Source organism: Corvus brachyrhynchos, unplaced genomic scaffold (genome assembly GCF_000691975.1).
Source record: "Corvus brachyrhynchos isolate BGI_N302 unplaced genomic scaffold, ASM69197v1 scaffold142, whole genome shotgun sequence".
Taxonomy (NCBI): Eukaryota; Metazoa; Chordata; class Aves; order Passeriformes; family Corvidae; genus Corvus; species Corvus brachyrhynchos.
This window is the reverse complement of record NW_008237226.1, coordinates 9,978,791-9,992,480: the sequence shown is the minus strand read 5'-3', so window position 1 is coordinate 9,992,480 and position 13,690 is coordinate 9,978,791. Positions and strand designations below refer to the sequence as shown.

The 13,690-nt window shown below is 38.5% G+C and overlaps 1 protein-coding gene across 1 annotated transcript in view; it reads left to right on the top strand.

Moving 5' to 3' along the window:
• Window positions 1-13,690, top strand: part of ANKMY2 (ankyrin repeat and MYND domain containing 2) — a 29,532-nt gene that overhangs the window by 6,659 nt on the left and 9,183 nt on the right. Inside the window, exons 3-5 of the mRNA XM_017729371.1 lie at window positions 1,921-1,985; window positions 9,840-9,978; window positions 11,782-11,880. Of these exons, the coding sequence (XP_017584860.1) occupies window positions 9,846-9,978; window positions 11,782-11,880 (232 nt within the window). The 5' untranslated portion in view covers window positions 1,921-1,985; window positions 9,840-9,845. The remainder of the gene's footprint in view (window positions 1-1,920; window positions 1,986-9,839; window positions 9,979-11,781; window positions 11,881-13,690) is intronic.

Sequence of the window (13,690 nt, the reverse complement as noted above, 5' to 3'; positions counted from 1 at the left end):
TGTACTTGTGAGCAAAAGCACCTGTGCTGGAATAAGCAAATGTGGAAGCAGCTGTAATTTGATGAGAAGTTTGAACAGGGAGAGATGGAAGTGATGAGGACTCTTGCTCCGAATCAGAAGGAGAAGACCTCAGTTCCTAGAGATGCTCCCAGAGATAGTCCTAGAGATGAAGATGAGGAGGACCCTTTGCTCCCAGGAACAGGGGGAGGGCCTCTGTTCTTAGAGATGAAAATGCTCCCAGAGATGGGTGAAGAGAACTTTTGTTTCTGAACGGCTCAACCTTAAAATGGTACCCCAGTAGCTCAAGATTGGACCCTCAAAAGCAGTTGTGGGAAAAGCTGCAAGTCGGGGGAAGGGACTCCCACATGCGAGCAGAGAACCAACCCGGGCGGCTGGCTCGTTGTGATGCTTGAAGCCATGAGAGAATTTCTTGTGGAGATGCCTCCATAGCGTAAGCAAGAGAGACTCCTCTTCCTAAATGGACTGAGCAAGGTTATTATGGAAGTGGTAAACAGACTGAACATCTCAAGGGTTGTCTTTTACATTGTCAGTGGGACAAGGGAGGAAGGTGGGGGGAGGAGAAGTGTTCTGAAGGTGTGGTATGATTTTATTTTTTTTTTTCCCCTTCTTTTAGGTCTGTTAATAAACTTCTTTATATTCTTTCAAGTTTTGTGCCTGCTTTGCTTTTCTCCTAATTCTTATCTCACAGAAGATAAACAGTAATGAGTATTTTGGACCAAACCACTACACTAAATTGGTGTTTCCACCCGATTACAAACTGAACCTGCTACATGTAGTTAAGCCAGATCAAAAAGCCTTTTGAAAAGAAATTATTTCTAGTATTTGTAACAGGATTTTTAGCCAAACCTGAAGTTGCAAGAGCTGTTTTGCTGAAAAATTGCTGGATGACCACCTCCTTCTGAAAGTATGAAGATAAATATGAAAATCATTAAAATAAGGAATGCAGCACTTATTTTTGTTAAGCACATCACTGCTGAAAGAACTTTGCTTATGATCAAATCGGTGATTAGAAGTTTCTGTTAATTTGCAATAAATGTTCTCCAAACTCAGACTCTTTGAATGTTCTTGTATTTCTATTTATTTGTGCCTGTAGAAGCTGCACTGGCAATATTTGGGTAGTCCTCCAATGGACTTTGAATCAGGTTCTTAGAACTGTGGCTTAGCCAAAAGGATTTTGGTAGGGAATTGAAAAATACGAAGGTGTTGCCTGTTTTTCCTGGCACATTTTTTTTTCAGACTTCAGTCTACTTATGCATTTGGCAATTTCTAGAAATGTCAATGATCAAGCTACCTGGGTCCTTCCTTTCTACCTCTATTGTCTATTACCAAATGCAAACTCATTTAACTTCTGTGAATGTGATATGTTGCAAATTTCAAATTGAAACAGGAAAAATGATGTGAGTAAATGATAAAGCATGTTTCATTCAGACCAAAAAGTCTTTGAAATGAGGTAATTTGCTTTTGTGAGAATGTAGACAGCTCTTCTAGACAAAAGATGCTCCAAAAGAGATAAAGTACAAAATGTGTTATCAGTATCATTATACACATTCAGAACTGTTCATGTGCTGTTTATGATCAGACATATGAGTGTCCCATTCTTGTGTGTGTAGATCAGTTACTTCACAAAAAATGGATATTTACTTGTAGTTCATGCTTTCCAACTACTCTTTGATGTTGTGAGTTCTAGGCTTTTAGCTTCTAGAACATAATACTGTTCATTCCTAAGCCTCTTCTCCAAGTGCAATTGATTTCTTGGTGGTTAAACTACATCTCAAGCAGTTAGCATACAAAGATTTTGATTCTAATGAGAAAGGGAAGTGACTATTTTCCTCCAGATTCTCAGTTTATTCTGTTTCTCACCCCCCTTTTCTCTCTGTGTCTTTTTATATTTAATCAAAGGAAACACCGAGGAGGCTGGAAGGCTACTGGGGAACAAGAATGTCCGTGTCAATTGCCTGGATGAGGTACTGCAAAACTGTACAAGCATTATGCTGAGTTTAATAAGGAAAATATTAGGTCTGAAGGCCTTCATGTTGTTAAATAACATTTCTCTAACAGCAATTGCTATAGCCCTGAAAATCAGAGTTATTCTCAAGCTATTTCCAGCCTGCAGATGAATAGTGAACCTTTGAAGAGTTCTTACTGTTTTTTTAAGGAATTTTAATGTTACTCGAAGTACTACACTGTATTTTCTCTTAAGTTCCAGCATGAGCTTTGTCTCTAAGATAAGATAAACACTGCAGCAAAACACATGGGGATGTTCCCTGACTGCTTGTCACCTTCACAAGCAATAGTCCCTCTCCTTAGTCCCTCTGTGGCAGACACAACACCTGTCCCCATCCCGTGCTTGGGTCTCATTGCCCAAAGCCCTGTCTTTGCCAAACCATAAACATGCTTGGAGGGTGAGTAGCTAGATCAGAAATGGAACCACAGCCTTTTATAGAGGTGGGTATGGTAGACATGTAGAAGATTAAATCCTGAAGTGCTATCTGAAGATGGGAATAAGTTCACAGAGAAAGGAGCCTTGTTTGCTCCATGTTTCCTATTCTTTTTCTTTTTACAATGTTTTCTAAAGCATGCATGTTAAATCCATGTGTAATTTATCAATTTAAATGTTAATTTGTGGGTTTTTTTCACAGCTTTATAATTTCATAGGAATCACTGGGAAATTCTGGGAATGTGTCTAGTTCATCCTCTGGCTCAAAGCAGCTTCAGCTCCAGGGTCAGATGAGATTGCTCTGAGTTTTGACCTGTCTGGCCTTGTAAATCTCTAAGGATGGAGACTGCACAATATTTCTGGGCAACTTCTTCTACTCTCTTACTGTGATTTTGGTGGAAAAGTGTTTCAGTTATGTCTGAACCTCAGCTTAGGCTCAGTGTCTCTTGCCCTCCTGCCACCATAAGTGAAGAGTTTGTCTTCTCAGTGATCTCCCTGTCAGCTCGGGCAGGTTGCTGTTGGGTCCCGCCAAAGCCATCTCTCCTCCAGGCTGAGTAAGCCCGGCTCCTGCAGCCCCTCTTCACTGTGCAAGTGCTCAGGTTCCTACCATGTAGTGGTGGTACTCCATTGATTTTGTTGCAATTTATCCATGTCTTTGTTGCACTGGAAGGCTCAAAATTGGACAGGGTATATTGTAGATGTGGTCTCAGGAATGCTGAATGGAGGAAATTCACCACTTCATGGAATATCATTAGTCTTTTATTTTTCTGCTAACAGATCCATTTTCTGATTGTTCTTAAATAAGTTAAATGCTAAACCTGAATTTCTAGTGTATTGATTTCAACAAGTTTCTGTAAAACTAGTCAAACTAAGCTTTACAGTGAACTTTAAGAACCCAAGGTATAATATGTTTGCAAATGTGCTTTATTGTATGGACATCAAAAGGTTTTCCTTAAGTGTAATTGCTGAAGTTGTGCTGAATGACTGCACCTTTGCTGCAGTATTAGTGCAACATGCAGGATTTAGTGTTGAGAGGATATGGCTTATTCAAAGAAACCATATCTGAGTTATGCCTCAGGCTATTGTTGTAGAAGAAATAGTATTAACAGTATTTGTCTAAGGCTCACATCTGACTAAATACACACAAGGCCCATAAAGCTTAAAAAGTTTATGCAATGAACTTCTTGCTGACTCCTTTTTATCCCCAAGAATGGTGTGTAATCATGCATATTAAACAGCAGAGTGTTCAGATTTGTTTAGGATTCTTAAAGCCATCAGCCATGTCAGCTTTAGAATTTTTCTATTATAACCCATTTTTGCTCCAATGTGTTATTCTAATATCTATACATAAGTAAGAGTGTGTGAAATCCCAGTTAAACATCAGCTTCATCTGTTATTCATTGTTGCCACGACTGATGACTGCTCTCAATGCATCAGGTCTTATTTTTTTTCTCTGTAGCCTTAGTTGCTTATCCTATTCACATTTATATTATTACTGTTACTTATTTTATTAATGTTAAGAAGTAAAGAAGCCCTGAAGATGGAATGCTTAGGTATTGAAATGGAAGCTCAATTCAGTTAGGAACTAATTTCCATCCTTAAAGACTTTTTTACATGAGACAATCCACAGAATGAGCACAGGCTTAATGCAATTCTCTCTTCTAGCTGTGGTATAGCAAGCGTGCAATCACAATTTGACAATTTCCACAGGCTGAAGAACCTACAGCATTCAGAAGCAGGCTGTTACATAGTACACCTCCTAATTTTAAAAAAATAAACACATAATCTGTTCCTTTCATTTTTGGTTTGACCATATATTCTAACTGCTTGGATCCGCTTTCTTGTAGATTAAAAACTACTGACAATCAGCTGTCCTTTCTCCATGTACCTTTAGACAAGGACTAAGTCACATTTTAATGTCTTCCAGATGCAGTGACCTTTTAAGTATCTTGCCTAAAGTTACGTTTCTGCAGCAAATGAACTGTAATAGTGGCTCTTTTCCAAATGCTTTCCAGTTGTTTCGGCTTCTTTCTTCAAAAATGTAAACGCAAGCTGGATGCAGTATTTCAGCATTGCTTCTGCTGTTGGTACATGTATTTAAAACTAAAAAAGTACTCCTCTAAGTCTGCTTGCTTTTCCTGCCCTTATTCCAAGAGTCTCTCACACCCTTCGCCTCCTTCTGTCTGCAGAGCTCTGCTGGGAGTGTCACCATAGTGTAAGATCCCTTCACTCAAATGAGTCTCCCAGATGCCCGTCTTCCAGAAGGTTGGAGATATCCAGCAGATACAGTCCTGTTTTTTCTCAGCATCCTTTCTGACCAAATAAATTCTTTTGTTGTTGTGTCTTTGTGGATTTAGGTAGATGAAGAAAGGAAGGATATTTAGGCTTAATCACTGTCTTTATGAAAACAAAGAAATGCAATGGCCTTTCTACAAAACTGGTCTTTTAACAGTTTGGCCACTTAAAAACTTCAGGGACATTTAGATTCAGGTGTCCTAAAGCATTAGGACAAATAGATGGGATGTAGAAATGGATGTAAAAGAAATACAAATATATTTCATTTAAATGCACACTGTTTAGTAATTTTTTGTTCCATTATAAATGGAGTGGTTGCTAATTTGGAAACCTAGTATGGGAGAAAGTGTTCAGGACTTTCCTTTCCCCAGAGAGTGCAGAGCTTGTAAATATTGTGACTTCTTGTTGGCAATTTGCCAACTTGAACTCCATCTACAGCGTGGGGCTAAAACATTTCAGTTTTTTATAGAAAGGCAGGATCAAGGATGCGCACGGGCTTTCCAACTGTGGAAGTTTCCTCTGATCATGTTGGTAGTTAAGGTTGTGAAGGAGTACTGTAGAACTACAACCCCTATTTTCTGCAGACAAGGCCAACAGACTTGACCTGAAAAGTACATAATTTTTCTGTATTTAAAATAACTGTAAGGTTGTTCATAATCTTCTTACATGAAGAACTATCATCTGGCATTAGCAGCATTACTTTTTTCCTCTAGTTTGGTAATTCAGCTGTTCAGTTCTGTAATACATCCTTTAAAACCAGTCCCCTTCTCTGTGCTGCAGAACCAAAACTTCCTGGGAATTACAGCAGCAGCCTGCTTATTCATAGCTGAGGTGTGTGTAGCTTCACTCATACTGAGTATGTTCAGTGGAGGATTCTTCAGGTAATCTGTCTTTCTATTCTGGTATGAACATCCTATGCTAGCAGAAAATGGCCAGATCCTTGGCCTTTATTGAGGAGGAAGAGTTTTGTCTTTTGATATTTTTTGCACAGTACTTCAAAATACACAAACCAAAGAAAGTTTCACTGCTGTTAAGAATTATCTGGTTTCGATTCAGGTTACTGATTGATGTAGGCTTTAACTTTTCATCACTGCAGATGAACTGAAATATCATCAGAGGAATCTAATGTGTTACATATGTGAAACCAACAGCTGAGTAGGATGACTATAAAGGAGAAGAACTATAGCTGTGATCAACACTTACTGAACAGTATTTCATATTCTAATTAGTCCATACTTAGCTACAGTGAAAACTATTTGTGCATGTAACTGTTGACCTCCTTCCAAATCCTTCTTTAGGAATTTTAAGATGTGTAAGAGCAATCTTACTCAAAAGCTTGAAGGGTGAAATTTCTAAAGGCTTTCATCCAGTGAAGAGTGAAGTTGTATTTTTAGACTAGCAGCATTCAGTACCAGATAGTTGATTTTGAAGATAAACATCAACAAGTGTTTCTGCCTTGTAGCACCTGCTCTTTTTACGTCATTTTTAGTAATGTCCCAAATACTGTCTCAAATAAAAGCCAAACCTACAGTTGCGTGTTTTGTTTATAATTTTCTGAATTGAATAGAACTGGTATAGTTGCCTGAAGCTAAAGGGTAAAATAAGACACTCATTACTCTTTCTGTGGCAATGTGGGGCTGGGTTCCTCTTTGGAAAATGAGCTGGGAAAGGGAGAGATGAATGCTTTGATATTGCTGGCATACAAGTGTCTACAGCAGCTTTTCAGCTAGGGTTTTGACAGCCCTTTCCCTTTCCTTTTTATCTACTTTTGCCACTCTATTTAAATAGCTGGTACTCACATGTGCAGTGTCTTAGTGTACCCCAGCACCTGCTGAGGGACTGCTACAGTGTGATCCAGCCTGTATGCCACATCTTAACAAGGTTCTGTGGTTGAGAAGAAGGGTGAAGTGAGCGTGGGAATGTTGGGAGCACTTGGATTGCACTTTTCACTTGAGTAACACAGGTTTATGTGACTACTTCAGTAGTGAATTGTCATTGTGTTATCCACAAAACAAATGTTTTTTTAAAAATACATGTGATGTCTGTGTTCTTACACAGCATGAGTGTTTAAATGCTCACAAAATGGAGAGATTTTGTGCCAAATATGCACATGTGACTGGAGTGGGAGATAGTTTGTGTATTTTTGTTTTGTTTGTTTGTCCCATTTCTTGTTCCCTAGCTATTCTGTGTTTCCCTATTCCTCTGGTTGATGAAGGTTGAGCAAGAGTTTTGTTGGAAACTTCCTTTGTAGTTCCTAGGAGGCAGAAGGTTCTTTTCTAGTTTATTATCTTTATAAATTTGTTTTTATTCATCCTGTTCAAGCATACCTCAGCTGGGTGCTGAAGGGAGATAGACTGACCTGCTTTCTTCTTCCTCTGTGTCTGGTGGTGGAGTCCAGACCCTCCCTGGTTTTAGTACTCATCTGCCTGCCCCTCCCACCTCCCTACACATCCTTTTCTTCCCTTGTTAGCTGCTTCAGCCCACTGACCCCACAGTTCGTTGTTTGGGGTTTTTTCATGAATTGGCTTCCCCACCATGGCAGCATTAGGTTGACATAGCTCTTGGAAGCCCATTCCTCAGTCTGCTTTCGGGTTATTTTCAACATAAGGAACTGGGAAGGATGGTCTGTAATGGCCGGGTTGGCTGTGCCAAGAGCCCTGTTACGCCAGGGAGGCTTTGTTGGTTGGTGAGCTGGAGAGCCCAGTCAAGGGAAGAGCCAGGTAATTTCTAGAGGCACTGCAAACTCTATTCAGCTTGTATGGTGAGACATACAGGGAATACTTACAGCCCTGCACGAGAGAAGAGATGTTACCTTGTAACATCCCTGCAAAACAAACTAGAAACTGGGAAGGATTCATTTTTGTCCTAGAGAATAAGGTTAAAAGGCCCGATTTTTTTGGTCAGAAGAATGTTGCATGGTAACATCTAGAAAATGGATCCTTCATCTGATTTTTCATATTGGAACAAAAATTTGTTTCATCTGTATGCTTAATAAACCATCTGCAAGTTTCGTCTTTTAAGTGTGTTGTATTGACAATTCAAATGTCATCTGTGAGAAAACAGACTGTTGCTGGACCTGTCTTTGACATTCAAGCTGAGAAAAGTATTTGCAGTCAAGCCAGTTTCAGTGTAGGGACATAATACAGGATACCAAACATTTCCAGATAAACTTGTGTGAAACCCTCTTTTGTTTGCTGTGAATGTGAGAAACTGATATTAATGTGACTTTAAATCCAATTTTATAGCAACTGTCCACGTATTTTTCTGCCTGATATGTTTTTTTGATCCACACCACAGCCTGACACTTCCAAAATTTAATCAAAGGATTTTAAAAACAGTTTTCTGGGAGGAGAGGATAAAACAAACCCAATTCTTTCCTTTGTCATATAACCTTCAGATCTTATTTGAAACAACTGGCTTTCAAGATATAACCAAACTTAAACGTCATTGTTTTCTAAAAATTCTTTCTCCCATGGAAAACCGTGCTGTGTTTATATTCTCTTACTGCAGTACCTTTCTGTCCTGCTAAAGAAGACAAATCCCTACTGTGACTCCAGACTGGAATTGGCCTGTAAAATTGCTTTTGATGTAACATAATGAAATGTAATACAATAACGCACATTTTATATAGTAGGAAAGAAAGTCTTTATTTCACATTAGTGGCACCCCAAATGAAACCTAGCAAAACCAGTCTGTTTCATATTCATGAAGTGATCTCTTTGGGTATTTTGTTTCTTTAATGGCAGTTTGTAATGCAGTTTACCAAAATATGTGGGTTACTAAAATATAATGCATCAAGTAAGCACTTTTTATTATTTTCAGTTAGGATGGAAAATGATGACAATATAATGCCTTAAAATTATTCTAATTTTAACTTTTCCCATTTCCCTCACCTTTAGAATTTTTTTTAAAATTATGCTGGTAAATTAAACTTACTTGGGTTTCACTCTGTCATAAATTGAAACAAGAAATATATTAGGGCTCAAACTGACAATTACATTATTTCTGGGTATCGCATTACCAGGCATCTACAGAGCTGCAGTAATGGTGTACATGAGTGTACTCAGGCACACAGCCTTGACTGGCAAAGAAAGGAACAGAATGCCATTTTCATTTCCTTCAGGGACAAACTAAAGCACACTCCCTGGTATGCAGTGTTGGAGGGTGTTCTTGGGCAGTTAAAGTGTCTTGGCTGATAACATGAATCCTGACCTGATGTTAAGTGAAAATAAACAGCATATTGGAAGAAGCATACTAAATTCTAAAAATGGAGTGTCATGCAGTTTTCTCAAACAGCAACATGCTTCTCCCTGCCCTTGAAGAGGGAGAGAGCCTGCACTGACAGTTCACCCTAGTTCTGAAAATTTCCTCTGGGGTTTGCCCAGCTTTACATTTATAGCTACACCTCAGTCCTCCCATGCTGAAGCGAATCCTTTTTGTGCTGGGGCAGTTGATCAAACCAGCAGGGCTTGAGGCTGTGACTGTTAAAGTCTAACGAGAGCTGTGTGTCTTTACAAGGGCTTTCAGAGCTCTGGCTGATCATGGACCCAATGCCAAAAGAGTGGAGAAGTGGGAGAGAGGCGGATGGCAAAGTTACCAGTAATGATGACTAAAAATGAGCAAGATGGGTTTCAGAGACTGCAAATCTTTGTAATGTTTAAAACAACAGCCTATTTCTAATTTTGTTGCTTCTTATCATATAAGCTACAGCAGGGGAGAAAAGAATAATGTAGGAAGCTAAGAAGTTTTCAAAATGAAGCTTTTCCAACTAGCAGAAACATTAGTTGTCTTTAACACTAATGTCTTATGGAAAAGGACAATGATAAATTGGCTGTGAATGTTTTTCATACATTGCTCTGTTTTCAAATCGATAGCACAGCATAATCAGAAAAGTGACTTGGAAACAGGAATCTGCTGCATGTTAGTAACCATATTTTTTCACAAGGATTCTGTGAGGTGTTTTGTAAATAAGATACTACATGAGGCTTTGGTAGTTATATTGAATCTGTATGGCCAAGTAAAAATGATCAGTGGTATGAAGATCAAGAGACGTAACATTCTACTTGCTTCTCCTTTCTTCTGGTAGCATGGCATGACCCCTCTGATGCACGCAGCTTACAAGGGGAAGGTGGACATGTGCAGGTTGCTCTTGAGACATGGAGCTGATGTAAACTGCAATGAACATGAGCATGGATACACTGCCTTGATGTTTGCTGGACTTTCAGGTAACTTCCTATTAAATTCAGATCATTGATTTTTATGACATCAATGGGTACAATTTGCCATAAATTAATAATTTGAAAGGAAGTATTGACATGCCTTTATTATTCAGGTTTGCTGGTATTTATATGAACCATGCAACTACATCATGACCAGTAGAATCCTGTGGGCAGTGGAAGAGGAGAGCTACTGTTCAGGCTCATATAAAAATTGATTTTGTTCAGCATTTTCAGGCATACAGTCTACTTGTCCTGTACCTACTTCGTCCTGTTTGTTAGAGATCTCGACATTCACTTTCCTGGGAATGTTTTCTTGTGCAGTGGGGTACATTCTATGTACTCAGACTGTGTTACACTGAAAATTATGCTGCACCAGACTGCCTTTTTAGTACTGCAAATCAGTAGCTTTTAGTAATATTTGAGACTTCTCAATCCAATACTTTCCAAATTTTGTCTTTCTCCTACACTATTTTCTCAACTATCTTGTGGACTTTAAAAAATGTATTTAGTAATGTTAAAAACATGTTTTCCTACATTAATTTTCACTCTTAATCAGAGTGCTTATAGCTGTATATATCTTCTCCTGTCTCAAGTGGTGGTTTGCAGCTTTCCTCTTGCCATTCTTTTTCCCTGATGGCAGGAGCAGTAATTTCCTTGAGTGAAAAAAAGACACTACATTAAAATAATTGTTCCTTCTGGGGAAAAGATTATATTTGGGAATATTAGGTTATTTTAAGTATCTTCTTTACTAGGCCACTTATGTCTTCCCAAAAAATGAGATTCTAGGGAAGTCAGGTTTCTTAGAAGGTAGAGTTTAAACTGTCTTCTTTCATCATAAGTATATTAAAAAAGGCTTATGTGTGTATATGAACCTCAACTAGAGCATCAGATTGTTTTTCAGGTAAAACTTAGGTAAAAAGATTAGGGAAATTTCAGTATTCTGTGGTATTGAGCAATATCACAGCTGCAGCAGATAGATGATAAACTCTTAGAGGCTTTTAAATGACTGCTGCTTTATGGAAAATGCTGGATTTTTACCATTTTCTCACAGCTGAGCTTTTAACCTGTCATCCTGGGTGTGAATGCTTCTGAATGTTGACTTTAGTGTCTTATCTGTGGGCACAAAAGGTACATGAGCACTACTGATGCAGTGATTTTGTTTTTAAACATTAATTTTCATCCACCATCCCCTTTTTGTATTCACTTTTCTGTACTTAGCATCTGCACAAAAACTGATAAAGTAATAGTACCTTTGAAAGCAGAACCAGCAGGAGTGGTGACAAGTGTCCTTTTTTAGTCTCTGAAGGGCACCAATTAAGTCATCTAATCTTCCCGTCAAATTTTAGCTTCATTTTACTTGGTATGTAGCCCAGTCTGAACACCCAGTTCCCACTGTGGAGAAAGGAACAATCTGTTCTGTTCACTGTGTTCCTGCTACATCATAGTCCTGAACGTGTTTTTCTTAGAATAGCAAATATAGTTGAACTGTCAAACTAGATGAGTAGAATTTCCTTCTATACTGCTGTCCAGAGGGACCAGGCTCTAGTGTAGCTACATGAGTATGACTCCCATAATCTCCATGGGAAGCTGAATGTGCATTACAGAGAGCAGAGTTACATCCTCTGGAACTCAAAATAAACATGTGCCTTTCTCTTAATCCATTCTTAAAATAACAACATTAAGAACATTGATTTTCCTCAGTGTTGTTCCTGGTCTTTGAGAAATTCAGTACATCTTTTTCTGAAACACAGAGAATTACAAGTTCTGATTTGTCCTTGCTCATTCCCCATATCTTTCCTGCAAATTCAGGAAATAAAGAAATTACCTGGATGATGTTAGAGGCTGGAGCAGAAACTGATGTTGTCAACTCTGTGGGAAGGACAGCAGCTCAGATGGCTGCTTTTGTGGGTAAGATGAAAATTATTTCATTTCCTAAACTCCTAAAGAAGTAAAGTTTTAGATTCTGATGCTTTTTGTTGGAGAAACATTATTTAATGACTTGTTCTGAACTGACACGTTGCTGAGCTTTGTTTTCCACATCTCCTCATGTAAGTGTCAATTTGTGTTCTATTCCCATGTTTGATTTCCTAAAACCACAGATGATCTTACCTGTGAGAACAGGTGCTGCTGTTGAAGTGTGTAAGTTTTTGCAATGTCACCACTTTGAAAATAGAGGAAGTTGGTTACATTGGAGGTGTCTGAAGTGCAGCACCAAGTGCTGATTGGAGCTTCCTTTGTGGGAAAGAACAACTGTAGTGCCAGGAGGCAGGAACTCAGCTGAGCTTTGCAGCTGTGTGCTGGCAGTGAGCCACCACCCACCCTTCCCCCCTGCTTTTGGGAGAGGGAGAAGTCTTGGAACCTGTTCTGAGGTAGTCACTACTTACTGACCTGAACTTCACTAGAGTAAGATAGAGATTTGTCATTCCAGCATGTGGAGTTATCCCTACCAAAACATGCAACAGGCTTTTTTGCTGTTGTTGTGTTTCTTTTTCTTGGCTTTTTTTGTTTGTTTTAATAAGCCCTTTTTAAATTTTTTGCCCACCTTGGCAGTACTAGGTTCCTGGATTAATATTCCACTTTTTCTCTGTTTCTAGCAAGGAGAATTGATAAAACATTACGAGGTTAAGTGGAGTCATTTTCAGTGGCACAGCTATTGCTTCCCAAAAACCAAAAATGTGGACCTGTAGTTCCTTTCAAACACAACTCTCTCATGGTGTTTAAATGCCTGAGAACTCCCTTTGAAGTCCTTTAGGTGTTCTGGATTCAAGCCTACCTTGCCATTTAGATTTACTTCCTTGAATAGTGATTTAGTGCTAAGTTTCAATTTCCATTTTATCTCATTCTGCTGTTTTATAGAAGAAAAGGTTGACATTGCTCACTTGAGGTTTGAGCAGCAAAACCTTAACTATTGACTTAATGTATCAGAGAAGTCTATTCCTAATAATTATCCTTTGGATTTGGAGAGTCTTTTCCAATGTGATGCTGTATGCAGTTAAATGAATGGGGAATATTATCTCCAACATAATTTTTGAGAATTCTTGTTTAAAATCTCATCACATCACCAAGGTAGCATAAATATTTTCAGGCATACGGAGATACACTACTCTGTAAAAGTTTGAACATTAGAATCTATTCCTGTTCTTTTTTTATTCTTCATCCAATCAACATTAATTCATCTGCCTGTGTGTGGGAAGTGAGGATACTTCTTCCCTTGTCATTTGTCTTACACTGTGCTCTATTAGCTCAGAACTGTCTCTTCTAAAACAGTGGAGGATTTTAAATGCTGGAATTTGGTTGGCTGTGTCTTCTTCTGATTATAGGATTAGTGCCAAGACAAATCAATCAATTTAAAGAATGTGGTCCTGAACTAGAGAAGATAAGTTTTACTTTCCCTTTAGTCAAGTAATCCATTATATTGTCAGATGTGGAAAACAAGAAGAGGGTGTAACTTTTCTCATCTTGTTACTTTCATCATAGCCCTTTTATTTTTGGTAAACTTTAAGCATGTTCTGTTCTTCTAACTTCTCCCACCTTAGGTCAATATACTAATATCTGCTTCAAGTCTGAAAATTCAGAGTCTCAATGCAAATGTCATTAATTTTAGAAGTACAAAGTGGAAAAATCTCATCTTGAAAAATTGTAACACCAGTATGAGACTATTAGTATAGTATAACTTGGGGGAGAAATAGTTATTCTCTTAGTTGTGGCTTACCCGGGG